The following is a 26306-nucleotide window of genomic DNA, read 5'->3' as shown; positions in this document are numbered from 1 at the left end:
TTTCGTCGAGATATTCTTCAATTCTACCTTTATTATAAAAAAATATACATTCGGCGATAATAAAACATGCATCAATAAATAATATAAAACATTCCAAATCAAACATATAAACTAAAAAAATCTAAAAGCTACAATAATCGAAAACCTACCTAAAAACTCGTAATATAAAAAACATACATATAAAGCTGGATTGAAATTTTAAAAAATAATTTAAATAAATCAATTATTCCATAATACAACGATTTTGTGGGAGCTGGTATGGGTCAAGTGGGCCAAGTGTGATGGGTCCAAACATCGGCTCTCTGTCAAATGGGCAAATTGGTTCTGTATCGGACTCGTTGATGGTACTGATAATACACGTGTGGCACATAGTGTGACCGCAGTCTGAAAGAATTAAAATTTAAGTTAGGCATTTTGGAGAATGTTGGATTTTTATGAGTTTTAGGTATACAGAAAAAGTCTTACAATAATGAAGTTTGCATGAAGCTTCCGAGAACACGTTCAAATTAAAAAAAAACTTTTGCTATACAATCAGGAGGTTCCAGCTCGAGATTCGGCACCAACTTCATGTTTGAGTTTGGCTCAGAAATTGGCAAAGCTCGGGTAAACGGTCAGCTAGAATTGGCCAAACTTACAAAGGAAGTTTGAGTCATACATGGAAAGAGCACGGGCCCGGCCTAAACCAAGTCTTGATATCTTTTACCCATCCCTGCCATTTTCAAACCAAGATCGTATGTTGGGTCAAACATGGATCTAACAATGTCATCTAATTTTTCAATACAAAAATGTTTTTTTTTCACTACAGATCAGCAGATCAGAGCTACCAGAATCCGTCACTTGTTTCTGAATTTTCACAAAACGTTTTTGGAACGAAAAACTTTAGTTCTATTTCGGTGCTTTTTATTTGAGCTATCATATTTTCTACGTTAAACTATATGCATAGTGCATATAATCAGTTGCTTCATTACAAAGGCACTGAAAATATATTTTTCCAGAAAAACAGAAAAAATAAACGTTTGCTGAAAGAACGTCGTGCTGAAAGCACAATTTGTACAAAACTCACCCATTACTCTGGGAAGTCTATCTTCGTTGTCATAATTCCAACAGCAAATCGGGCACTCTTTACGGGACTCCTGCTTGGCATTCGATTCTGTCAATTTCTTTGTTTGTTCCTCAATCAGCTCACACAGATCGGATTTTTCTTTGTCAAAGATGGTGTATGTCTGATAGAGCTCTTCGTGAGCAGATTCCAATTCACTCCTATATCGTTTCGCGTCGTTTCCAAGCTCCTCTCCCAAGTTAGCCATCATTATCAATTGTTCTTCAGTCGTCCTCAATTGTTTATCCTTTTTCATAATCTCAATGGCAGAATTTGAACGTTCAATCTCCATTTTTGAAAGCTCTGCCACAAGTTTGTGTTGTTGTGTTTCCAGACTATTGATTTTCTCGCTTTGCTCATCCAACTCAGCAAAAGCTAATTGAAGCTTTTGATTCGTTTCCAGCACTTTTTCAATATCCGTTGCCATCGTATCTTCGATAAAAGGAATGTTGGCTTCATGTTTTTTCATCAACTTAGAAATTAAATTGCTTTGACCTTCAAGCCCCTTCTTCAGTTTTGTCATACTTTGACCCATCGCAAATGGAACGGTGCTGATGAAGTTTTCAATAAATGCCAATGTCCTCATGGTTTACCTGAAAATTCAGAAAAATTAAATTTATAAGAGCAAGCTTTGCACAAAAACACAACAAGTGGAAAGGCAAAAAATAAGAAAAACATTTTAAAAAATTCCAACAAAATTATGAAACCCATGTCCCAAATTGGGAACATTTACAAAATTACCATTCTCTCATTGTTGTGTCAAAGCTGTTTTTTTTTTTTTTTTGAGAAATAAAGATTTTGTAAATGTTCTCAATGTACGAAAAATGCGCCTTTGAGCTGTTTTCAAGCAATTTTTAAGTAATACAAAATAATTTAAAGCATTTATCAGATAGATAAAATATTTGTTAATAAATTTAACTTTAAAAGCATCAACACAGCTATTCAAAAAGGGAGAATTTGTTTGCAAATGCAGAAGAAATGTGTCACATATCACATGGAATGACTGTGCAGAGTGGCATGCCACGAAAGGTGCCGATCGATAAACAAACGGCGGCCTGAAACGGGATAAAAGGTGCAGAGTACGCAATAGTACGTATATGGTTCCAATGTGCAGAGTTTGATCTGGGTAGATCATTCGATTGACAGGTTTCTTTTTGGACTCAGTTGCATTTTGCATGTATAGTTTGATTGTTTAATTTTCGAATAACACCAGTTCTTAATTTGAAAAAAATTTATTTGAAAAAAAAAAAAATTATATAATTAAAAACCATTATACAGGGTGGGCCAAAAGTATGGTAACACATGAAGCGCTCTTTTACATGAGCTTTTCGCGCGACTGCCACGTCATACGTACATTCTTCTATCGAATACTGATAGCTGAATAAATTTCCTTCAATTTGACTCAAAATTTGTAATGTTTCCCAATAAGGTGTGATCTTTATCACCTCGACAATTTGGCGAACCCTTTCGAAAAAACGGTAATTTGGCACGCGGCACTTCCCACACAAACACACCTCCCACGCACGCCAATAATTTTCAGATGTATGATTTTTATGTTAAATTTAAAGTTAAAGAAGTGAAGAAGCGTTTTTAATTGTTTTTGTAGCATATAAAAATTTTCTGTGTCGACACTGGCGCCTAGCAAGAACCTTTGAATATTTCATGAATTCAACTTTGCGAAATTTACTCAGTTTTTTTGGTTTCGCAAGGCGTAACGACCCACAAAATCATCCGAGCTCAATTTTCTAAAAAAATTCTGGAAAGTCAGGTCAAAACGTCTCGAAAAATACTAAAATGAATTTTTCTGCATACTGCTACTCGCCGCTCACATCCATCTTTCTGGCGACTATGCCATTCAAGACTTAACCTACTGCCGCAGTCCATGACAGAAATACCGTGATAGAATTTTTTTGGATTTTTGTTTTTAAAGAATCTCTAGTCCAAGAGCATTCTTTGAACTATAAAAACTTGTAAGACACTTGATGGATTCCTTGAGAAAAAAGTAGAAATCCCGCAGAATGCCGACTTGCGTGACATAAAGGTCGTGATCTCAAAAGTTCTGAAGACCTGCAGCGATGCGGATGGGAATATTTTGAAAATTCAAAACGTTCATCTGATCAGTATTTTATGGAGAACAAAACTTGTACAAATTGATGTAATAACTCTCTCCACTAGTAAAGTAAAAAAAAATATTTGTATTTGAATAATCAAAAAAGGCTATGTGGCTCTGCGGTGTATCTTGGGCTTGTAGGAGATGAAAATCCAGAATCTTCCAATTTCATTGGACATTTTTCTAAATTCGGAGTTCCCGGTCGAATGTAGACATTTTTCTTTTGAAATTTGAGTAAGAAGAAAGCGATCAGAACCAAAACCAGGAGAGTGGCTGTGACGATGATAAGAACTGAGCACATAATAGTATTAGAGTTGTCGAATCTGAAAGTTGGATTATGGGATATAACAGTTGAAGTTTTATAATGTGACTTACTGTTGGAATGCTGCAGCATTAATAATTGGAGTAGTTGATGGAACTTCCGAAATCAAAACTGTAGTGGTTGTAGTTTGGATTTCAGTTTTAGTGGAAGTAGTAGTAGTTGTACTTGTAGTCTTCTCTTGACATGATTTTCCATTAAAACCAGCATCACATTTAAAAGTCGATTTAACAAGAAGAACAATATCAGTGAATGCAAATGTTTGATAGCTACTATCATCAGTTTCCATTTTATAAGCATACTTCAATGGGAAGTTGAATTCCTTCGAAAATACAATTTCAAGAGTCTCTTGATGATCTTTTGGATGAAAACTGAGAGTTCTTGTAGATCCCATTGCCAATTCGACAATTTGAAGACTTGAATTTGTTGAAAGATGCAATGAAAAATGACTGGAAGCAGTGAGCTCAAGACGAAGATGTCCAGTAGCAGAGACCATTGGAATAAAGAAAAGACAGAAAATTGCCGGAGCAAGAGAATAAGAGCACATTCTGATCGTGGAAAAGCTAATCAGACTGAATGAATTTCCAGGGTGGATAGTTTGCTTATATATACATTTCCAGACAAGTCACGCCCCATCTGGAAATGTCATCATATTCCAATTGTCATCCTGCCCATCTTCACCTTGTTAATTGGTTTGAAGAGGTACATGGTGATTACAAATAGGTGGAGATGACGAGTGTACAGTGGCTCCAATTTTCATAGTATCATGCCGAAATTTGATAAAGGGATAGGGTTAATAGACCGATTTTGTAAGAAAATCTACAGTATGACTTAGAAATACTGTAGACTTAAAATTTTAGACCCCCGAAAGTAGTAAAACAGATGCACTTATTTCACAAACATATGTTAGATCGACGTTTCTCACTAGGGAGTATTTTAACTATACGGTGCGATCGGGTAAAAGTAAACGTGTCATCCGATAGCTGGCATCTTAGGCTTTCAGAATCTGTAATTTGTTTCGGCGGAAGACCTCTGTGAGTCTGGAAATTTTGATCTGAAAATGTAGTACTGAAATCAGTGCATTTCCTATGGTTAACAGTGGATTTTGTCTCTGGCGCCAACAGAAGTCTCACCACAATGGTGGACGGGGGAAAACATCGCTTCGGTGGTCGAGTGGTGAACACAGGTAAACCGCGACATGCGAATATTCGTCGGGTGACGGGCCGCTATTTCGCGAAAAAGGTACATGGCTTCGGTGAAGCGCGGGCCGCTATTCGATGAAGAACTGGCGAAAAACGGACCGGTAAATGATGAAGACGCGCGAATGCCCAGCTAGCTGCCACCCCGTTATTCGCCATATATTTGGAATTTGCGGTTCATTAATAACAATTGATAGTTCATACAAATTTTTATTTTACAAAAAATAAAATAAAATTTGAAAAAAAAAATCGAAAATTAATCGGATGGCGACGGGTTGGTTGATGTATGTCCACTTCTCCGTTGTTCTCTCACACGTTTCGAGGCCACGAGGCGGCAGGAGTCGGTGATTGTTGAAGCCGCTGAAAACAAAAAATGGTTTTTAATTAAGTTTCAACTATTTTTCTTACGTGATGAATAATCGTCCAGTTGACGAATAGCACAGTCCACGTGGGCGTGTTTGGTGGTGGGGCCACGTCGATCACATTATCCTGATTTGGCCAATTTAACTGTTGCTCGGTGAGTCGCATTCGGAGATATATTCACAAATTGGAATTGCATCCATCTCCAGTGTGATGATATGATGAATTAGAGGCGATTTCGGTGCAACTGTCCCGGCTACTTGACGATGACGATAAAAACTGGGATTACGACGAGATTCAGTTTCTCTGAAAAATTGTAGTTTGTTATCGAGAATCCAGGAACTTTTCGAATATTTTATCAACAAAACCAACCGTTTTCCAAGTTTTCCAATCAATAATGTCGTTCATTTTCGGCGGGCTTTCCGGTTCATCCAATTGGGGCTCAAATTCGCTCAATGCCGTTGAGCGTTTGGCGGATTTTCATCATCGGAAAAATCGAATGGAGCCACAATTTAAGATGCTTGGCAAACAGCCACTCCGGTGAGAGATTCCATATAAACTTTAGACGTCTCTGGAGTTTGGATGGGAGTGTGCTGCTAATTCTGAAAATTCGAGTTGATAAAACTTTGGGTTAAAAAATTAATGATTACATTGTTAAATTGAGCACAAATTTCCGACTTCCGTTCTTTAATTGTAGCATGGAAGCGAGCATACAAATGGAAGAGCATCGAGAAGAATTATCCAGGTCGTTTGGCTGAAAATCGAGTTAATAAAATCAGAATATCAAAATGGCAGCAACTTACTTGGCATCAGTTTCGCTGAAAATATTTTGCCACCCATTTCAACCACTCATCTTACTTTCGCGCAATCTTCACCGGAAGCGGTTCTTCTCAAAATCAAGCAAAAATCATTCGTCCGGTACTGAACAGTTTTTCGCATGTTTGCGGTTTTTCGTCAGTAATTGACCAGATATTCGCGTGTTAGCGGCTGTTCGTTCGTTATTCACCAGTTGCTCGCATGACGCGGTTTACCTGTGGAACGCATTCGCCTCATGAGCAGAAGATTGTGCGTTCGGTTCCCACACATGGTTTAAATTTTGGCCTTTTTTTATACAAAATTTTTAGAACGGGAAACAAATGTTTAAAACAGTTTTTTGAGGTTTTTACATTACTTTTTTGCTTTTTGATTGAACCACAATTACCCTGGAAACTTTTCAGAAATTTTAATTTTTTCGAAAATTGCCACTTTTTTCTCCACCAAACCCATGAGAAAATTTGATCCAAAAATTTTTTTTTTAATTTTTTCAAAAATGTATGAAATATTGTAGAGTGTCACAAATAACTTATTTTTCATTGTTTTCAATGACCGAATCACTGATTCTGATGCCGTATCAAGACGTTTTACCAAATCGATATTGGCAAAACACCTTGTCTTTGAGACTCCATATCTCCGCAGGAAAAAATTGCGCTTAAAAGTGATCAACTGAAAACTTGTTAAACGCAATGTGATCTAAAACTTTTCAGTTGAACACTTTTTTGTAAAAAAATTGGTTGCTGATATATAGACCTTTAACTATTTAGAATATTCAAAAATAATGAAGCTCCAATCAATTGGTTCCAACTCGGCAACCAATTTTTTTACAAAAAAGTGTTCAACTGAAAAGTTTTAGATCACATTGCGTTTAACAAGTTTTCAGTTGATCACTTTTAAGCGCAATTTTTTCCTGCGGAGATATGGAGTCTCAAAGACAAGGTGTTTTGCCAATATCGATTTGGTAAAACGTCTTGATACGGCATCAGAATCAGTGATTCGGTCATTGAAAACAATGAAAAATAAGTTATTTGTGACACTCTACAATATTTCATACATTTTTGAAAAAATTTAAAAAAAATTTTTGGATCAAATTTTCTCATGGGTTTGGTGGAGAAAAAAGTGGCAATTTTCGAAAAAATTAAAATTTCTGAAAAGTTTCCAGGGTAATTGTGGTTCAATCAAAAAGCAAAAAAGTAATGTAAAAACCTCAGAAAACTGTTTTAAACATTTGTTTCCCGTTCTAAAAATTTTGTATAAAAAAAGGCCAAAATTTAAACCATGTGTGGGAACCGAACGCACAATCTTCTGCTCAAGAGGCGAATGCGTTCACCACTCGACCACCGAAGCGATGTTTTCCCCCGTCCACCATTGTGGTGAGATTTCTGTTGGCGCCAGAGACAAAATCCACTGTTAACCATAGGAAATGCACTGATTTCAGTACTACATTTTCAGATGAAAATTTCCAAACTCAAAGAGGTCTTCCGCCGAAACAAATTACAGATTCTGAAAGCCTAAGATGCCAGCTATCGGATGACACGTTTACTTTTACCCGATCGCACCGTATAGTTAAAATACTCCCTAGTCAGTTTACAGTGGTCCTCAATATTTTCGACAATTGTAATAAGGTTTTTCGGAATAGTGAAAGGATATACACGTAAAGCATTAATATAAAAAAGGGTTTGCCAATTAAAAAATGTGGGAAATTCAATATTCACAAAATAAAGAATACGTGAACAATGCATGCAACTCCACGTTGAACCATTTAACCTTTCAAATTAAAAAATAGATGAAGCAAAACAGCAAGTGAATCAGTTCTCAGTTTTCAAAAACTACAACTTCGGAGTAATGGAAAAAGAGAAAAGTAAGACGGAGAGTTTGAAGAAGGACGAAATCGATGAGGCAAACTCAGAATCTTCAAAAGTGCCACTAACAATTGATCCAGAGGTAAGATATTTTTGCATTGCTTCCAAAATAGTAGCAAGGTAAAAAAAACAGCAGCAAATTTCAGGAAGCCAAACTCCCAAATGCCGGCGGAAAATCGGAGCATATGGTGGTCAACTTCACTTCAAAACGCATGGCGATCAAAGTGAGATGTGGCAATGCACTATTTCGTGTTGAGCCAACTCACATGATCATCGAGCCGAACAAGTGCCGCCAACTGACAATCAATCGGATGCCCGGACCAATTCAAAAGGATAAAGCGATCGTTCAATACCTCCAAATTGAAAATGATGTGCAAGATCCGAAGGCTGCGTTCAAAGCAGCGGACAGTGCTGGAACTAAGATTCCACACTTGAAGATCAAGCTGGTGGCCGGAGCAAGTGGAGGTCGTCAGATGTCGAGAGAGGTGGTGGATGAGTAGTTTGGGAAAAAAACAGGATATAATAGATCTCATTTTGATATTATAATAAATTGTTTGGTATAGATTTTAGGCGGCTACTTTTGTAAGGAACGCCATTAGCTTAATTGTGCACTTCTATCAGACATCGCTCGAGTTTTTCATATTAACACCATATTGCACTTTTTCATTAAGCTAGTATTCTATTGATTCCAGCAAACAATTTCCAACTCGACTGACTTGTTCATTCGTTGGAACAATGTCTTCTCCACAGTAAACATGGCATTTTGTGTCTCATTTCAATACTGTATCATGACTTTCTGCAGCTACCAATTGTATCACGATATGGAAGAGAAACTAAGCCTCTTATCGGGAGAAGTTCGAAAATTGCATCTCCAAATATTCAAAACTCTGTTGCTTCAGGTAGCTTCTATTTTTTAAAATCTGAAATTTAGTATGCCTACTGGAATATTTTTGGGTATATTCGCGCTTTATCCAGCATTAGACGCATGTATTCTGATGTACGTCATCACAGACTACAGAAGAGCCTTAAAAGGTATACTAGAACTGAAAATCTTGTTAAATGTTTTTTTTTCAGATGTTCTGAAGTTTTTCAATCCGATAAACAGGACAGCTGCTGACAACGTCTCTGTAGCTCCTCATCTTTCTACAAATAATTTTACAATCTGACAAATAACTCATGGAACCTAAGTTCTGAATTTGTATTTGGCTGCTTCAATTTGTTTTCTATTTTCTTGATTGCTCTTAATAAATCTTGAATAAATTCTCGTTTTCAAATAGATAGCAAAATTCAAGCAGAAAAAATTCTGAAAATAATATTTATGCATGTACAGTTACGATCTTCTCGTGGAGAAACTGTGTTCATGTTTTAATTTCCATAATGAGTGGACCACATAGCTAGAAAAAACTGGGCCTAAAGATGTGCCTGCAACAACTGCAGTAATATCAATAAACAACTGCAGTAATATCAATAAACAACTGCAGTAATATCAATAAAGAATCTTTATTTCTCATCTTTCAGAACACTAATCGGAGTTTCACTAATATCTTTGACAATATCTCGTTTGAGCATAAACTTTATGAATTCTTCTTCAGTGAACAGTGTGTACATCTTGTCCGGATCAGATTTGTAGACGCTCAAGTTTATCTGAAAAAAATTGTTTCACAGTTAAACGGTCAAAATACAAACCTTTCCATCGTGAATCAAAAACAAAGGTCCAAGATTTGCATGGTTGTATGGGTGAGATCCAACATTGAAGAGCTCCTTTCTTGGAAAAACTTCCATCATGACACCACCGTGGATTGCGACAAGTGAATTCAATTTCAGCACTGAAAAATTATAAAATGACCTTCAAAGGATTGAATCGAAATTGCTCACAATTCTTGCATTCCACCATGACAACCGCTGAGTATACTCCATACAAATATGGAATGGCTCCTTTTGCCATGGCTTCACTCCATTGAAGAACTGTATTGTAATATGATCCCTTGTATTTAACTTTTTCCACCAAATATTTTGAATCCTGTTCGATAACTGTCTCATTTTCCAAACAATCCACCATCCACTGTTCTTTGACAATAATCGCACCATTGAATACCCAAAGTAGTAGATCGAGACTATCAGTTTCCAGAGCTCCGTTCTCATCTGTCTTCACAATGACATGTGTAGTGTTTGAATTAGCTTCATCAGATGTCTGAAATATGATTTAAATAAGAAGTTTTTGGTGCAAAGAATAACTCACAATAGCTTGAAACTTCTCCATAAATTGGTTGGTTATGTTGATGTCGGTTCTTTCGTCTATCCAAATATGAAATGATGTGGTTGGAAACTTCTGTGGAACATCTCAAAATTTTCAATTTTATTTAGCTTATCACAAGACATTTGATGCTTACTCATTTTGTGCTTCTTCCCATTTGCTTTTTTGTACAATGCTCGAATCTTGTCAAAATTTTCAACCTTGTCCTTTGGAATGTCTTTATATACGAGTGGGATCATCTGCTCCGGAGTTCGATTCATCGTATTCAGCAGTTCCCGATCAGCTCCATTTTTAATGAGAAGCTTTACAATTTCAGGTAGAGCGGACTTGGTTGCAGTGTGCAGAGCGGTATTTCCGAACTCTGAATATAGCTTTTTCGTCTAAATTAGATCTTCTTGAATCTTACTGTTAAATGCATTTATGTAGGATCCTGCCTTTACAGCATTCACCGCATTTGTTTTGTTAATTTCCCGTACTGCATCCAACAAGGTGTTCTTTCCATCCTGATTGTCAAGGAAAAGCTGGAAAATGTTGATTCAAAAAATGTAGATTTAACATGAGAAGCTTACAGAATATCTCCACCTGTTCTCATAATGAACTGGTTTTCCAACATAATATAAATACAAATTTGTATACTTTGACCTTCCATTTTGAGTAAACCCGTAGGCAACAATACAAATGAGACCAATCAATATCATCACACCAATGCAAATAATAATGATGTATATCCAAGAAAGTTGATTATCAACCGCAATTGTAACGATATCAAGCTTCTTGTTGCCAAATATCTCATCAAAATAGGTCATCAAGGAAGAAATTGTGATTTCAGCTCCTTTGAGTATAGCCTCGTGCCGTGCGAAATCTAGATCCAAGTTTTTTATAGACTCGAAATACTTTGCAGCTTCTTGCTTCTCCAGCTTGCTAGACTTCTTCAATAATCCTGAAAGTTCAATGTTTTTTACTCGGTAAGAATTCTAAAAACTATTTTTTTTTCCATTTTAACTACTTACTGAATAGTCTATATAAATCCTTAGGATCTCCACGGATACCATTGATTTTTGAGGCATCATCGAACACTTTGACCATCTCTGATAAATTCCCATTTTTCCTCAACATCTTTGATTTTGCATCAAGAGCATCAATCTTTTGGAGCATTACTTGGAGTTTTTGCTCCGGATCCAGCCATTCACGGAGTCCCATTCCCGAAATTGTCTTCAAAACTTGTACAGGGAAATCTGGGTAATTCGAAAGAAGCTGGTGATTTTGTCGTGCTTCTTCAAGATCTTCTAACACGTGCGCACATGTTCCGAGACTCGCAGTAAAAAGTTCAGGGGTCTTCAATTTCAGAACAAGATTGTGACTGGAATTCGACTGAGATGTGATCAACTTGATTTGTTTTTCCACTTTCCAAAGTTGGTTCTTAACCTGAAATTTATAAATAAAAGCAATGAAGTTATTATTTACTAACCTTGGCTAGCTCATCGAGGTACTGGTTCATTTTCAGCACCGTCTTATTTCCAGCAAACTGTCGAACAGTAATCATTGCTTCAATTACCTCCAATACTCGAAGCGGTTGCATGAACTCTTGACTGCAATTTTTAAATATTTTTTGGGCATAGACATAATAATATTAACCTCAAACATTTCGATATTCCCCTCAATTGTGACGTGTCCAACATTTCGACAAGCAGTTTGTCTATTTTAGTGTCGTTTGGTAAAGATTTATTTGTGATCACTTTAATATTTTTTAAGTTTTGTGAAAGATGTGTCATGAAGTTGTGAAAATCAACCTCCCTTTTATCTATCTGATCAATGATGATTTTGAGACGAGTCTTCACCCTCAACGAATTGGTTTTGTTCACTTTTTGTTTTTCGATTTCATTGCTTAGCTTCTTGTAGTATTCGTCAAAAAACGATTTTATGGTGCGGTTGGGGCGTATGGTTAAGATTGAGTTTATATTGATATACGAGACCTGTTTTCTGATTTGGGCCAAATATTTCATATAATTTGTAGCTGGTGATATAGCTTGTTGAAAGTCTTGAATCATTTCCTGAAGGGAAGAGTTGGGTGTCTCCAAAGAAGTAACAGAAAAATTCGAAAAGCACTCCGATAATTTGTTACTCGCGTTTTGAATAATTGACTCATAATTTGCAAAGTTAAGGGACATTTTCGAAATAACGTCAAGAATAGGTCCTGCTTTTGCAACTTCTGAGGACTCAAAATCCAAGGTGAGAGCAGTGAAATTGTGCCAAGAAGTATCGAGTGAAGTGACGGCTTCCGAAATGTCATGGAATATCTTTAGTGCATGGTTCAGGTCCTTTGTTTTCGATTCTTTAGCAATATTTCTTCTGAACCAAGGGCTACTCAAATCCTTGGAGATTTTAGAGAAATCTCTTGAGCTTCTGAAGCCCGCACTGTATTTTAGAACTGGTTTTGTTGGCGCAATGTGATGTTTAATGATTTCAAACAGAGAACGGTTGAGTTGAGTCATAACCTGGGCATGGTAATTAGGATGTACACTCTTCCATAAAGATTTTGTCGCTTTCAGACTTGAAAGAACCCGGAAAAGCGTTGCATTTGTAGCTCGCAATGAGTCGCTTAATGCATCAAATTTTGCAACCAACCGTATAATATCTTCCCATTTTCTAATCATTTCAAGTCCACCCCATATCGGTAAAGCATCAAGCTCAGCCTGCAACTGTGGGAAATAGTTTAGGCAGTCGGAAAAATTTGGTTTGTTAGCGACAAATGTATCAGCGAAGCCCGGGAAATCATTTGTGGCGTATTCCGACAATTCGTTGTTGATAGAGTCCCAAAAACTTTTGAAATTATCCGTATCCACTTGTGAGCAACTACTCCTGAACATCGAGTTGTTTGCAATTATTGTCGTTAGATTGTTCATTAGGTTCTTGATAGGGTACTTGATGGCATCCAAGAAGGTAGACGTTTGTTGAGAAAAGAGTGATAGAAACTTCAAATTGTTTTTCAAATCGGTCATGTTATCACCAACCAGACTATTCGTATCATTTTGAAGCAATAGAGACAACTTCTCGAATTCTTCACCCATTCTATTCAACTCCGTACGTGCCACTTTGATGTCGACATCTATGATGTTGTTGAACTGGTCTCTTGGCATCCGAATCAGCTCTACCAGTAGATCACGAACTTTGATATTCTTCCTGATAGCACCTGCTTGGAGGGAAATCGCATTGGTCACACGAGATAGGATACGGAAGTCTTCGCTGATGAGTTGGAGATTTGACGGGGCTGAAAAATGGTTTCCGTTGTGGAAGAGATACATGTAGGCGAGTAGGCAGGCATGTAGGTGTGGGTAAAGACTGTGGAAAATTCAAAACTAACAGCCACGTGTGTTAATGACACTTTTCACTCATTATTCTGAATTTTCACGTAAGTTCTTCTACTTTTAGTATTTTATATTTCGTTTTTTTGCTACATGGATTTCGTATTTACATGTTGGCTTTTTTTCAAATTAAAGCAATGCAAGAAGACACTCTTAAGATAAAAATCGACTCTTTCAAAAATGAACAAAGTATTAGTTTATAAACCCTTAATAATAGTTTACGCGCGAGCTATTTCCCTCTTCCAACTCACCACTTCCGGCTGTAACTAGAAATGCTCCTAGAATTCCGATGCCAAAATAATAAGTAATCATAAGTCCACAATTGCAATACTTTTTATCTGAAATACTGCCGTTACAGCCTGAAAGTATGAAAAACGACTTACCGAAAGATGCTTATTTTTAAAGACTGTAGACAATGAATAGATTTTGCGAGAAGATATGGTCTTCCGCCTGAGCAATGATTGATTTGAGCAGATTTGATTATCAGATAAAAATGTTGAAACAAACGAATTGGAGGTTCACGTAATAAAAATAAATCGAAATTTGTTTTATGTTGTTCATGCATTTTTCTTTTTGTTTTTCAATAAACTTTTTGAATATAATAGTTTTCCTTTTTTGAAGGTTTTGGTTTTCATTGGTTTTTAATTATTAAAAATTAACGAAAATACAGAGTAAGGGAAATGTTGAAATCAATTACATGAATAGATTAATTGCTGGTTTTATGATCTTGTAGATGGTGGTGGTAGATTAGAAATAGCTCTTCTGTCATCACACTTCACAGCAATAGACTCCAATGGGCTCACTTTCCGGAGAACTTTATTTTTCATTGGGGACAGTCGATTGTTGAACATCATCATAATGAATCTAAATTCATATTCATTACTAACTCGAATTTCAGCTACATGTGAAAATTTTTTGGAACCTGTAGCGGCTCAGATTCTGTAGAACAATTTTTGAAAAATACCTAACAGACCCATAAAATGCCAGCCGCGTCAACATTTTCCATATGTTGATTTAAAAAAATACAGTGAATGTGTACGAAAATTTGAAAACCCACGGCTCGCAGGTAATGTAAACGCTTGAAAGCTTGACTTTTTGCTTGACGCCTTAAAAATGTTTCAAAAAAAAAAGTTTTACATATATAATAGTTCGGAAAAACTACTTTAAAAAATGTTCTTGAAAGCTTGAAAAGCTTGAAAATCTGATCTTGTGCCCGATTTACACTGCTGATCGTAATACATTGTGCCCGATCTACGAATTAACTGTGTCTGAATCCACTCACCCATCAAGAACATGAACGAATTGCAACACAAATGTTTGGCAGAAGAATGTCCAGATTCTATGATCAAAAAGGTTACTGGAATTGAAGTTATATTTTGAGTTGAAGCTGAAATTGTTCCAGTGACTTACTCGAGCTGAGAAAACAAGACCGTGATTGAAAACAACGAGTCTTGAAGAAAACAAACGAGTCTGAAGAAACTGTAACACATTTTTCCGTGCTTTTCTCCGGTGTTGAGATCCGCGGATTGTCTTTTTCTTCTGAAACATAGAGCCAAATTTGTTTTATAGTTCTAAGAAAATATTCTAAAAACATTCCCTACCATATAATGAAACAGAATGTATGTGACTGCGTTTATTGAAAGTGGGAAAACAATTAAAGCAACAGCCCATAATTGCATATGCTCAGGTGTAGACAAAAGCCCGATATACGCCAAATGCTCATTGGAAAAAAGCATAAAATTTGAATTTTCTGAAATTACAAAAAAATGGTTTTAAACGTAACCATGAAATCAGTACCACTTCTACTCAAGTGTTCCGTAGCCACATTCCAGATGCGGTTTATATAATAAAGAATATGCAATACCAATGTCAGTTTCAAACCCCATAGCCAACTAAATTTTAAAGGAAATAGCATAACGAAAAATCGATTGAAGGATAAGTAGACACTTTGAAATTCGTTGAAAACTAGCATATTCGTACCAAACGTCACAAGAATGCTTTCAACAGCTGGAGAGTAAAATGAGTACCCACTGAAAACAGAAGAAGAAAAAATTAAAACATGAGCAATAAAATCCAATATGATGCCTAATAAGAATGTCTTCCCAATAAAATATCTTCCTGAGAAATTTCGTTTTAATTTAAGAATTCATTTCTGAAAGTTAGAAAAGATGCTTATGATATATGTACCTCTGAAGTTAATTTTGAAAGCCTTCATTTTTATGTTTTTTTTTCCAAATTTTAAATAAAACGTCAAAAAACGTTTGCCTCTTTTTCGAATCATACTCTAAACCCCTAAAAAAACTTACATTAAGCTCTCTGGAACGTACACTCCGAGCATAACCACCAATAAAACATATACGTTATTCGATGCTCGGAAAGCACAAATCATATTGAACACAGTTCGCTCTTTCTTGCAAGTCACAAAATTTTGAATAATGGAAATGTTCAACGGTAGTCCAATTAACGAGTTCTTGAATTTTCATTCATTTTCAATAGAAATTATTTCAAACTTTTACCAGCAACATAAGTACCACAGCCAGGAAATTCGGCCAACTTTTGAAATTGTAGTTGGAGACATCGTTGGTAACTGTCGAGTTCATTGTACGTGTTTCAATAGCAAAAAAACACTAAATTAAGGATCTCGAGATCGAAAAGTCTAATTTTTTTTTAAATAATTGTGTTGACTTGTTTTCGAAAAAAAAGTGATGGTTTACGCATCACCTGATTTCAACTAATCAGTTTCCTAGGATACGATTCCCGATGGGATAGTCAGGAATATAATCTGTCTGAAAACTTTTTTAAAAGCTCATGAATCATATGGTGAGACTTATAATGTTTAATTAATGGAGTATACATTTAAGATGAATACCACTCTTCAAATTATCAAAAATTTTTAGATGGATATTTAAAACATTTCAAAATGTAAAAATTATGATATTGGAGTAGGCGGTGACCAGGTACGAGTTGGCAAAACCTTTCGAGTATCAAATTTTGTAATTGTCTCGATTATATTAATTTTCAGTCTTCTTTTCATTGGGGACAAGCGAGCATTGAACATCATCATGATGAATCTGAAAGCTCGCCGTTTTTTTTAAACAATTATTTGAAACTCTTGTTAGATAGCGAAAATCAGTTTTTTTTCGTCAAATACCGAATTTTCTCCATTAATTTCGCATTCAAGATATAAATGAAAAATTTTAGTTTTTTGATTTTCCAATTTTTCAGTTTTTTAGGTTTTGAATGTTCTGTTTCACTGAAAAGCCAGAAATCAAAAAAAAATGTTGAATATGATCGTAACATAATTTTCAAATCCCATATCAAAAAAAATATGTTTGGGATTTTTTTACATACTTTTTGGAAATCGAAAATATTTGTATTTCTGATTTTCAATTTTCCAGCTTTCCAAAAATATGACCTACCCATCAAGAACATGAATAAATTGCCACACAAATGTAAAGCAGAAGAACGTCCAGAATCGGTGTGCAATAATTGTACTGAATATGAAATTTGAACTGAATATATTCAGAGGCATAGTTTTTCACAAACATAAAATTCCCAAAAATTGAAAACTCACTTCAACTTCAAGCCAAAAGTACTACTTATGAAAAACAATGAGTCTTGAAAAACAGTTTGAAAAAACTGTGCTACATTTTCCCTTGCTTTTCTCCGGTGTTGAGACTCCCGACTTGTCCGCTTTTTCTGAAGCACTAAATAATTTTTAATTCATATTTTACAACTTCCCACCAAATAATAAAAACGAATATATGTTACTGCATTGATAAAAAGTGGAAAGATGATTGACAACACAGACCACTCAAAAAAATAGTCAGGTGCTGCCAACGTGCCACCGTAAGCCAAGTGTTCGGCAGAAAATGATATATGGTTTGAGTTTTCTGAAATCAGATTTTGAAAGTATACAATTCAACTTACCGTATTTCCTCTATTAGTAAGGCATGCAAAACTAATTTTCGGACACCGAGTTTGATGCAAAACTAATGGAGGTGCAAAACTAATTTTCGAACCGGTTTTTTCTCATGTATTCCAGTAAGTTATGGCATAATATCATCAACTTCAATAACAACTTATGAACCAAAATGAACGAATTTTACAACTCAAACGCAAAAATTGTCCGAGTTGTACTCATATTTTGTCAATTTTCACTTGTTATACCAAGTCTGTAAGAGTTTTCCTAATTTTTAGAACGATTTTATTATGCAAATTTTGAATTCCTAAAAAATAGGGAACAAATGAAGGGGTGCAAAACTATTAGAGGTGCCAAACTAATAGAGGCTGCAAAACTAATTTTTGATTAGTGATTTTAGATGCAAAACTAATGGAGGTGCAAAACTAATAGAGGCGCCTAACTAATAGAGGAAATACGGTAATTTCTTTTTTGAAAAAATCATATTTGTACCGATTCTGTCAAGATGTTCAGTGATAACATTCCAGAAACGATTCCCATAACATAAAATATGTAATAGCAATGTAAATTTTATACTCAATAGCCAGTTAAATCGCAATGGAAATAACATTGCGAAAAATCGGTTTATTGAAAGATAGACACTTTGAAATTCGTTATAAACCAATAAATTCATTCCAAATATTATAATAATGCTTTCAACAGAGCGAGGATAAATTGAGAACCCTCTGTAATTAGGCATTTTTGATAATGTTTTAATTGTGTCATTAAATATACATTGGTCGCAAAAAAATATATAGTGGTAATCAATAGTACATATGTATATACATTTTTGGTTTTGGCAAAAAAGTATAACTCAAAAACTAAATACTTTTGAGAAAGACGTTTAACTTTATGAAAAAAAATTACTGTTACATAGAGCAAATAATTGTCTATTTTGTTTATTTTTAATGAACTTTTCAATAATTTTCGGGGATCATTTTTTAAATGTGATCTTTTTGCAATCTCACATCAAACTCTCCGGAACATAAACTCCAATCATAACTACAAGTAGAACATATACGTTGTTTGCTGCTCGGATAGCACAAATCATATTGAACGCAGTTCGCTGCTTCTTGCAAACCACAAAATTGCAAATAATTGATGAATTTAGAGGAAGCCCAATGAATGAGTTCTTAAAACTTAGATGTCAGCGTTAGTTATGTAATATCTAAATTACCATAAACATGAGAGCTGCGGCCAAAGAGTTTGGCCAGTTTTCAAAATTGTAGGTAGCCGTTGAGTTGCTAGATAAATTTACCTCCATTTTAAGACTACTGAATGAATAAAAAGCTTTGTATTGTCTAAAGGTTCTGTTATTTAATAAAATCTGTTAGAAAATTGAGTAAAATAAAACATGAAGTCGGTCGTTTTGCTATATCAAAAGTGGATTGATTTATTACTTGTAAACAATAAATCAAAACTTCATAAACGCAATTTTATTTCTTACAGTTTTTGTGCATTCTATCACAAGGCAAGCTCTCTGAAAAACGAAAAGAGTTATTTGTTTGGGACATGCTAACTCTTAAAAAGAAAAATAATTACTTGAAAAAGAAAACATATCTCCTCATTTGCGTTTTTTCATGTTTGAAAAAATTACTAGCAAATTTCTGCACAAACCTGAAAACCGAATTTGGAAAATATGAAAGTTTTTTTAATTCCCATGTTCCCCGATTTTCAAAGCTTCTCACCGTTCTCCATTGTGGCCCCTTTCATGATTTGTACTATAAAACGATCACAAATATCTACTGATCTGTTACGATGCCAAAGACAATTGTTTGTGCAGGTACAATCAAACATACCTATACTCGAAAAGTCTCTTATTAGTCACCTTTCTCACCCTTTCTTAGGAAACGGTCACAGATTTTAAAATTGGCTATGCCATCATCATTTTGTGTTTATTTGTTGTGTAAAATCTTGGAAAACTTTGAGAAAAGTTCATTTATTTGTTTTAAGTGTGATTGTGCCAACATTCGATGGTCAAAATACGAAAAACGTTAGCGTCGTCCAAAGTCATAGACTGGGTAGAACTCGGTGACATAGTTGGGTTTCGGATTGATGTAGTGTTGACGTTGAGCTGAAATAGAACATTGGAACTCTAGTTTTGAATTGTTTTTAAGGTGTTGTGACCTAAAATGTGGTTTTGTAGTTGTACAAATATATAGTTACATATGTGTATGTAGGTAAACAGGTAACCAATTTTTATTTTTCTACTTTGAAAAAACTTTTTAAAGATCGTGTTATTGGTTTTTAAAAACACCATTTCACCATTTCAAAAACACCATTGATTGGGTAGTAAAAACATTAACAAAATATGTGCAAAGTAGTTCTCTAGATAAAATTAAATACAACCAAAATTTAAGCCTTAAAAGTAAAGCGATAGTTGAAATCAAAAACTGCCAACTGACAAAATTATTGTTTTACATTTTATTCAACAGCTTTCTTGTTAAACACTCATTTGTATTTCCAAAAAATTATCGAATTATAAGCTACGAGAGTTGAATAATGGGATGTCATACAAATTTGAAAATATTTTCTGAACCTAGCTCAATTTTCTGTAGTTTATCGAACAAATTGTGTCTGAATTTTCAATTTTTTGAATCCAAATAATATAAATTTTGGAGAAATATCGACGGTTCCCTTTGAGAAAACGAAAAGCAAAAAAATAAGTCTGGGAATTATTGGAAATCTCTAAAACTTCCAAGGGCAAAATAGGTGCAAAAACAATTTTGGCCTAAAATATGTATTTTCCTAGAATGTTTATTTGCTAAAAATCTATATAAAAAATACGTTTTTACGGTTTTCTTGTCGTTTGATCTCAAGATTACTTGCCAATTTTATTTTAGACACGTGGTGTATTTGTTTAAATTCCTGGTATCTTGAACATTTTTTTAAACAAATGCTCTGTGGTTTATGGAGATCAAAAATCTTTTGAATTTTCTTGAATACCTTCTTGCTGGGCCATCGAATAGGAATCTATTCCATATAAACTGATTCCCCTCATATCAACTTGTCGCTTCTTCATTCCAGGAATGATATAGCCAATCGAAGGTGCAACCAGAGCCATTCCAATTATCACAACACAAATCATAGTTTGAAATTTCATTCCTGCACACAAAAAGGGAAGATAATCTGAACATCAATTGCAAAGTAGTAAGTACTCCGAGGTGACTCACTGCCAAATCTTTACTTTGCCGTAACTTTGTGTGTGTACAAATACGTTGCGGTCAGAGAGCTAAGCCGAGAAAAAACGATGGTTTACCCAGTCTGCTCACACACAAGAAGGAGAGAAAGAAACGGTTTAAAAAAGAGTTTGTCAATATGATGCGTTAGAAATGATGAGACCTGCTAGAAAAAATTGGAAACAAATCATAAAACATAGAATTTCAAAAGTTTAGAGCCTAGTCTATAGAAGAAGCTTTGATTTTGAGATCTGCGAGGATCTATAGAACAGACCCTAAAATTCAGAAGCCACATTTTTTTAAAATTAATTCCTTAAAAATTAAAATCTAAAATTTGAGTATTAAGCTCATAAACCACAAGAAATAAAAAATCATCACATAATAATGAAAATTCATTCCAATTGCCAATTTAAATACTATTTTTTCCGATCGACTCGAAATCTGTTGTAAGCCGAAATCCTAGGTGATAATCCAAAAAATTGCTTGTAGTTTTATGAAATCGTAGTAAATAACGTGAGATTTCTGAAAACCCCAGGATAAATAGATCAAACGAATCCAAGATAATCTACGTTTGGTATTTGGATATACGAGAGATACGATTTAAGATGATGTAAAACTACGGGGATATTGTCTAAAGTTTTTTCTTGGTTAGTTGTCTTTAATTTTAAATAAGTATTTTAATAGTATGGATCGACTTTTTGTAAAACTTTTGCAAAACATTATGCCAAAAAATATATAAACTAGTTTGGGAAACTATAAAAAATTGAGTAAGATTTTGGTGTTTTCACTGCTGTGACTGTTTGAAATTGGGGAAAAAAGAACATTGAATTCGCATTGTGTGGATCTAAAAGGAATTATATGTGTTGTGCGCCATCATTTTCTATTCAGAGCCATGCAAGATGATTGACGTTCTATGTTTTTTTTTTCATAACAAAGGATTTCAAAACTGGCAATTTAAAGACCTCCTGCTCATGCTTTGGAATTCGAATTCACTGCATAATTGAATTTTCAAAATTTAGATTCAATGCGCAAAACTAAACTACGGGACCTTATTCCGTGGATTTAGATTAAAGTTTCCAATGAGTTAAGATTATCAATTTGTTATATTAAATTTGTAATTAACTTTCAATTTCCAAATTCCAAATATTGGTCCATTCGTAAACCTCTCATCCAACGATCCCTTCTCTTATGTTCTCCCGTTTAGCCAAAAAATGCCCCAACAAACAAGTAGGATGCCACTCGACTGTTTGTGGACACTAACTTTGGATTTCGTAGTTGGAAACTATCACCGCCCGCCCGAAGAACATACATACTCGACAAGGAGAAAATGGTTTTTTTGCTTTTCCTATCTTGTTTGTTTGTTATTTGACTTTGGCATTGATGTTGATGATATTTAGATGGGAATAAATAAATAGATCTTAAGGGGAAATGATTGGAACACTCGAAAAGATATGGGAAATATTCAAAAATGGTTTTCGCTTCAAGTTGGAATTTTGTGGCGAGTTTGTGCAAAACATTTGGCAACCAACTGTGTAAGCTGCTACGATGTTTGGCAGGATTAATCAAAGAGCCCAAATTTTTTTGAAAATTTGGCATTCCATCAAAACCTTGACTGATATTTTTTAAACACCAAAAAAATTTATTGCAAAATGTTGCCAGACAAATTATCGTACTTTTCCGAATAGTCTTGAATCTCAACTGCTGCACTTTGACAGCTTTTATCACTGTTGTCTTTGGTTTTATGAAAATATTTTTAACTGTAAAAATGTTTGCCAAATATATTTCTCTACATTTTTTTAGTTGAAAATTTTTTGATAAAACCAATGGCAGCTCAGATAGCTGGAAAAGTAGAGCGCCTCACGCGTTGGCCTTGCAGCGGCGAGAGCTTCATTATCTTGAGAAAGAATTTTTGTTTGAAAAAGATTATTAAAATTGTCTATTTTTCAGTTGGAAAGTTATAAACTGAAAATAGGTGGTCGTAGAAATGTGAACGGTTATGTTACGAACAATTTTTCTCCAAAAATAATTTATTTGTACAATTCCAGACAAATATCAAAATAAATATTCGCAATTATCTCTTTCCCCAGGTGTAATAGTAAGTAGTGTATCCATTACTGTTGCATCCAGAGCATCCATTATTGTAGTAGTATCCATTATTGTTATTATTCGGGTAGTAGTAGTATGTCGTGTAGCCATTGTTGTTGTTGTAGTTGTTGTTTGGGTAGTAATAATATGTCTGAAAATGTTACGTAAAATAAGATAATTTCAGATCTTGTAACTTACATAGTAAGCGTCGGTTGCAGCGAAAAGCACAAGAAGAGTAGCGATCAGTGTAAGGAATTTCATTTTTGTTAGGCTTTCAGGAGATGAGGGACTTGAACTATATCTTCAAATTTTCGAACTTATACACGAACCTTGTAACTTTGGCTCCACCCAGTTGGCTCCTTTTTGATCTTTCTTGTGTTCTCAAAGGGAGGAGCAAAATGGAAAATGATTTATTTACCATTTTATGGGGAACTTTCTTAGCAAAGCTGTGTTCAAATGTTCACAAAATAAATTTGTCATATACATATATCTCTCATAAAACATTTTTATCATGAAAGTCTTGTTTGCTACAGATGTTTATCAAAACATTTTGCGGGAGTCGCCCGGAAAACGCCTCTGAAAAGCGAGAAACACCGTGACGACACTTTGCACAGAAGACTGTCGGTAGGTCTAGACCGAATAGAACGTCAAAGCAAATTTGGGTGAAAGATTTTCTTCACATATCGCTCACTTTGAGAAGCTTTCCAACACTTCTAAAAATTTTAAAGATTGCCTTTGCTATACTTTGCCCAAAGATTCTAAAATTTCAGAAATAATTTTTGAAGAAAACTGTGCCAGTCAACCGGTACATGGGTATTCGTGCATACCTCTTATTCATCATTTGTGCGTTGAAGGCGCTTACAACGCCGCGGCGAAAATAAATTGGTAGCCGAATTTTTACAGCTTTATGGAACTTAATTTGATGTCGAGTTCTTTCTTGGTCATGTCCATGCTTATAATATCTTCCAATTTTAACAACACATGTAAAAAAAATCATTTATTCGCTCAATTTCAAACAATTCTAAAATTACTTTCCCCAGGTGTAATAGTAAGTGTTGTATCCATTGTTGTACCCATTATTATTGTAATAGTATCCATTATTGTTATTATTCGGGTAGTAGTAGTATGTCGTGTAGCCATTGTTGTTGTTGTAGTTGTTATTATTTGGATAGTAATAGTAAGTCTGAAAATGCTCTGTAAACTTAAGAAAGTCAGAAGTCTAGGAACTTACATAATATGCGTTGGCAGTTGAGAGGAGCACGAGAAGAGAGGCGATAAATGAGAAGAATTTCATTGTTTCTCGGCTGATACACTAACATTATTTCTGGCAAATTTTATACCATTATTATGTAAACTACAAATCCCACGACTCCTCCCATTTGGCTCCATATTGATATTGTTTGAGGGGCGGGGCAAATGACGTATATCCTATTGGACAGTTTCCGAATGTGCTCATTTTCAGGTAGCTCCGCCTCAGTGTAGTATAAAACAGTAGTTCTTCGAGCTGGTTAAGTAGTCATCGAACTCATTTCGCTCAGCAGTAGTGAAAATGAAATTCTTTACTTTGATCGCTACTCTTTTGGTTCTTCTCTCCACAACGAGTGCTTATTATGTAAGTTTCAAATTGTTTAGAATTCCAAATAAGCGCTATTCGGCAGCCACCTAGACCTGAAATCATGTGTGTCTACCTCTGGAAGCTTTGATTTATAACCTATAAATTGATGAGAATTTCCAACAGAATTTGAACATCAGGGTTTTTTTTCTGAAATTAAGATTTTTCAGACATATTACTACTATCCAAATAACAATAATAATGGATACAACTACAACAATGGATACACTACATACTACTATTACCCGAACAACAATAACAATGGATACTACTACGATAATGGATACAACAATAATGGATACACCACTTATTATTATACTTATGGAAAGAAGTGATTGATTAAATAAATGATTTTTTATTACTTTTTGTAGCTGTTATTTGCAGGTAGACCTTGATATTTTTAATGTCAAATTTGCGCGTAAGATTGTGGGTTTTAAGCCATCTCAGAACAAGAGTACGTTCAAAATTGAATTTCACACATTTTGAATATACTCAAATCCGCTTTCGCTGTGATATTATCAATTTCAACTGAACATTACTTTCGCCTTTTAAAATGCTCTGCTTCATTTTGAACTCCACTGCTTTCCAGACTGTTAGTGCAAAATTTTTTCTTTGGACTGTCTTTGTCTCAAATCGTCCAACCCATTTTCAGATTCACACGAAAAAGTGTTTTTGTTTAAACTATATAAAATAGAAAATGTTCTATTATGATCACTCTGCAATAGAAGAAAAAGAGAATGAATTTTCTAACTATTCTCACCACTTTTTTCGTATTCCTTTCAACTGCAAACGCTCAATACGTGGGTTTTATTTTCAGATGAAGCTTTCCAAATTGGAACTTCCAATTAAATTTTTTAAAAAAGCATTTCCAGTACTATTACCCTGATGGCACCTACAATAATGGATACTACTACTATCCGAGCAACGATAACAGTGGTGGATATTATTATAATGGATACTACTATGATACTGGATACACACCATATTATTACACTTACGGAAAGAAATAATGATTTGCTTTATTTTGGAATGTTCTATTGAATAAATAATTGTTACATGTTTTTTTAAATTTATACGTAGTTCAAAACAATGAGGAGGAGTTTGAAAAATATTTTTTATTCAATTGTATGTTCTATTCCTGAGCAGTTTCTTTTTACAAATTGGCAGTTTATATAAGGGCGTGTTCTTCACTTTAATCACTTTCGTCCATAAGTGTAGTAGTAGTTGTATGGATAGGTGTAGTAAGTATATCCATTATTCGGGTAGTAGTAATAGGTGGTTCCAGTGTTTCCATTGTTTCCATTATCGTAGTAGTATGTGTTTTGACCATTGTTGTTGTTGTTATTCGGGTAGTAATAGTACGTTTGGTATCCATTGTTGTTGGTTGGGTAGTAGTAGTAGAGCTGGAAGAGTTCATGAGTTTTGGTTATCACCATATGGCTCCTGCATATTGAGTAGCAGGGAAAATGGTTAAGCCTAGCGCCTAACTTAGTCAGCTTTATGTTGTACATTAGATTACTTCCTAAGCAAAACTGTAGAACTCTGCCGAACTTTTCTTTCGCACGCTGCCAACTTTCAGTCGCGCACCGTCTACATTCTGTCCCACATTGTCATCACAATATCTCCTTTCTCCAAAAATAGTATAGATTGCCCCATAAAGCTAATTCTATATGGTTCCCAAAGACTCACGTAGTAGGCTTGTGCCTGAGCAATGAAAGCCAGGAGAAGGACAGCAACGAGTAGCTTGTTCATAATGGATCGTTGATCGTTATGATGCTCTTCTCACCCCCACCACTTTTCACTTTTTATACTGCTGCTCCGTGGGGGCTTTTCCCCCCCTACTCTTTTGGAAGGGCGTGGAGTGATAGTGGATGCCATTGGGGGCACTCAAAAGACAAACAATTGTCTCCTTGTTACCTCTCTCCTCTGGTCGAAAAGAAGCCGAAAAAGAGCAAAGTTAAGGATTAAAAGGAATGTGTAGTCTTTTGAGAGTTGGTAAACTGTTAGCCCTTCTCTTGAAAGAGAGAGAGATCAAAAGGGAGCCACGGAGGTGGAGCTTGATGTTGAGTAGGGTAAAAGTGTATAAAAGAT

At 35.0% G+C, this 26306-nt stretch overlaps 11 protein-coding genes and 4 pseudogenes across 15 annotated transcripts; 5 read left to right on the top strand and 10 right to left on the bottom strand.

The window, feature by feature from the left end:
* Window positions 1-13: 13 nt before the first annotated feature.
* On the bottom strand, window positions 14-1692 carry T01G5.7 (RING-type domain-containing protein). Its single transcript, NM_074325.6, has 2 exons — window positions 1064-1692; window positions 14-384 (listed from the first exon to the last, which is right to left on the bottom strand). The coding sequence occupies exons 1-2, from the start codon at window positions 1683-1685 to the stop codon at window positions 224-226; spliced, it is 783 nt and encodes a 260-aa protein (NP_506726.2). The 5' UTR covers window positions 1686-1692; the 3' UTR covers window positions 14-223.
* Window positions 1693-3208: 1516 nt separating this feature from the next.
* On the bottom strand, window positions 3209-4092 carry Y75B12A.2 (Si:dkey-194e6.1). The gene is made up of 2 exons (NM_074324.2): window positions 3585-4092; window positions 3209-3532 (listed from the first exon to the last, which is right to left on the bottom strand). Exons 1-2 carry the CDS (start codon window positions 4073-4075, stop codon window positions 3307-3309), a joined length of 717 nt encoding a protein of 238 aa, NP_506725.1. The 5' UTR covers window positions 4076-4092; the 3' UTR covers window positions 3209-3306.
* Window positions 4093-4754: 662 nt separating this feature from the next.
* On the bottom strand, window positions 4755-5815 carry Y75B12A.1 (annotated as a pseudogene). The gene has a single exon. A coding segment is annotated over exon 1 (1061 nt).
* A 1363-nt stretch (window positions 5816-7178) lies between these two features.
* Window positions 7179-7558, top strand: C01G10.13 (annotated as a pseudogene). Its single transcript has 2 exons — window positions 7179-7273; window positions 7339-7558. Coding segments are annotated over exons 1-2 (315 nt in total).
* A 150-nt stretch (window positions 7559-7708) lies between these two features.
* On the top strand, window positions 7709-8325 carry C01G10.14 (Major sperm protein). Its single transcript, NM_074322.4, has 2 exons — window positions 7709-7844; window positions 7909-8325. The coding sequence occupies exons 1-2, from the start codon at window positions 7746-7748 to the stop codon at window positions 8260-8262; spliced, it is 453 nt and encodes a 150-aa protein (NP_506723.2). The 5' UTR covers window positions 7709-7745; the 3' UTR covers window positions 8263-8325.
* Window positions 8326-8454: 129 nt separating this feature from the next.
* On the top strand, window positions 8455-8928 carry C01G10.19 (annotated as a pseudogene). The gene is made up of 2 exons: window positions 8455-8651; window positions 8694-8928. Coding segments are annotated over exons 1-2 (432 nt in total).
* A 318-nt stretch (window positions 8929-9246) lies between these two features.
* On the bottom strand, window positions 9247-13905 carry C01G10.1 (BRCT domain-containing protein). Its single transcript, NM_074321.3, has 12 exons — window positions 13762-13905; window positions 13630-13716; window positions 11652-13284; window positions 11485-11605; window positions 11027-11441; window positions 10586-10956; window positions 10423-10537; window positions 10153-10377; window positions 10002-10102; window positions 9638-9953; window positions 9449-9588; window positions 9247-9406 (listed from the first exon to the last, which is right to left on the bottom strand). Exons 2-12 carry the CDS (start codon window positions 13688-13690, stop codon window positions 9263-9265), a joined length of 3642 nt encoding a protein of 1213 aa, NP_506722.2. The 5' UTR covers window positions 13691-13716; window positions 13762-13905; the 3' UTR covers window positions 9247-9262.
* A 192-nt stretch (window positions 13906-14097) lies between these two features.
* On the bottom strand, window positions 14098-15978 carry srx-79 (annotated as a pseudogene). The gene is made up of 7 exons: window positions 15895-15978; window positions 15685-15848; window positions 15176-15408; window positions 14980-15128; window positions 14789-14917; window positions 14661-14735; window positions 14098-14242 (listed from the first exon to the last, which is right to left on the bottom strand). Coding segments are annotated over exons 1-7 (979 nt in total).
* Window positions 15979-16199: 221 nt separating this feature from the next.
* srx-78 (7TM GPCR serpentine receptor class x (Srx) domain-containing protein) lies at window positions 16200-18603 on the bottom strand (the record flags this gene model as incomplete). The annotated part of the gene is made up of 7 exons (NM_074319.5): window positions 16200-16449; window positions 16798-16872; window positions 16953-17077; window positions 17123-17271; window positions 17793-18025; window positions 18308-18471; window positions 18517-18603. The coding sequence occupies 7 exons, from the start codon at window positions 18601-18603 to the stop codon at window positions 16308-16310; spliced, it is 975 nt and encodes a 324-aa protein (NP_506720.3). The 3' UTR covers window positions 16200-16307.
* A 663-nt stretch (window positions 18604-19266) lies between these two features.
* Window positions 19267-20686, bottom strand: txt-12 (transcellular chaperone signaling (x)cross tissue). Its single transcript, NM_001026185.3, has 4 exons — window positions 20595-20686; window positions 20513-20573; window positions 20286-20468; window positions 19267-19413 (listed from the first exon to the last, which is right to left on the bottom strand). The coding sequence occupies exons 3-4, from the start codon at window positions 20440-20442 to the stop codon at window positions 19334-19336; spliced, it is 237 nt and encodes a 78-aa protein (NP_001021356.1). The 5' UTR covers window positions 20443-20468; window positions 20513-20573; window positions 20595-20686; the 3' UTR covers window positions 19267-19333.
* A 1851-nt stretch (window positions 20687-22537) lies between these two features.
* Window positions 22538-22895, bottom strand: C01G10.17 (FIP (Fungus-Induced Protein) Related). Its single transcript, NM_001047613.4, has 2 exons — window positions 22802-22895; window positions 22538-22754 (listed from the first exon to the last, which is right to left on the bottom strand). Exons 1-2 carry the CDS (start codon window positions 22862-22864, stop codon window positions 22590-22592), a joined length of 228 nt encoding a protein of 75 aa, NP_001041078.1. The 5' UTR covers window positions 22865-22895; the 3' UTR covers window positions 22538-22589.
* Window positions 22896-23592: 697 nt separating this feature from the next.
* C01G10.4 (FIP (Fungus-Induced Protein) Related) lies at window positions 23593-23912 on the bottom strand. The gene is made up of 2 exons (NM_074318.4): window positions 23835-23912; window positions 23593-23786 (listed from the first exon to the last, which is right to left on the bottom strand). The coding sequence occupies exons 1-2, from the start codon at window positions 23895-23897 to the stop codon at window positions 23631-23633; spliced, it is 219 nt and encodes a 72-aa protein (NP_506719.2). The 5' UTR covers window positions 23898-23912; the 3' UTR covers window positions 23593-23630.
* A 201-nt stretch (window positions 23913-24113) lies between these two features.
* C01G10.5 (FIP (Fungus-Induced Protein) Related) lies at window positions 24114-24576 on the top strand. The gene is made up of 2 exons (NM_074317.5): window positions 24114-24215; window positions 24386-24576. The coding sequence occupies exons 1-2, from the start codon at window positions 24153-24155 to the stop codon at window positions 24548-24550; spliced, it is 228 nt and encodes a 75-aa protein (NP_506718.2). The 5' UTR covers window positions 24114-24152; the 3' UTR covers window positions 24551-24576.
* Window positions 24577-24938: 362 nt separating this feature from the next.
* C01G10.18 (FIP (Fungus-Induced Protein) Related) lies at window positions 24939-25270 on the top strand. The gene is made up of 2 exons (NM_001129367.4): window positions 24939-25015; window positions 25088-25270. Exons 1-2 carry the CDS (start codon window positions 24953-24955, stop codon window positions 25223-25225), a joined length of 201 nt encoding a protein of 66 aa, NP_001122839.1. The 5' UTR covers window positions 24939-24952; the 3' UTR covers window positions 25226-25270.
* On the bottom strand, window positions 25221-25996 carry C01G10.6 (FIP (Fungus-Induced Protein) Related). The gene is made up of 2 exons (NM_074316.5): window positions 25905-25996; window positions 25221-25618 (listed from the first exon to the last, which is right to left on the bottom strand). The coding sequence occupies exons 1-2, from the start codon at window positions 25965-25967 to the stop codon at window positions 25412-25414; spliced, it is 270 nt and encodes an 89-aa protein (NP_506717.1). The 5' UTR covers window positions 25968-25996; the 3' UTR covers window positions 25221-25411.
* Window positions 25997-26306: the final 310 nt, after the last annotated feature.

This window comes from Caenorhabditis elegans, chromosome V (assembly GCF_000002985.6).
Source record: "Caenorhabditis elegans chromosome V".
In the NCBI taxonomy this organism is placed as follows: domain Eukaryota; kingdom Metazoa; phylum Nematoda; class Chromadorea; order Rhabditida; family Rhabditidae; genus Caenorhabditis; species Caenorhabditis elegans.
This window is presented reverse-complemented; position numbering and strand designations above follow the sequence as displayed.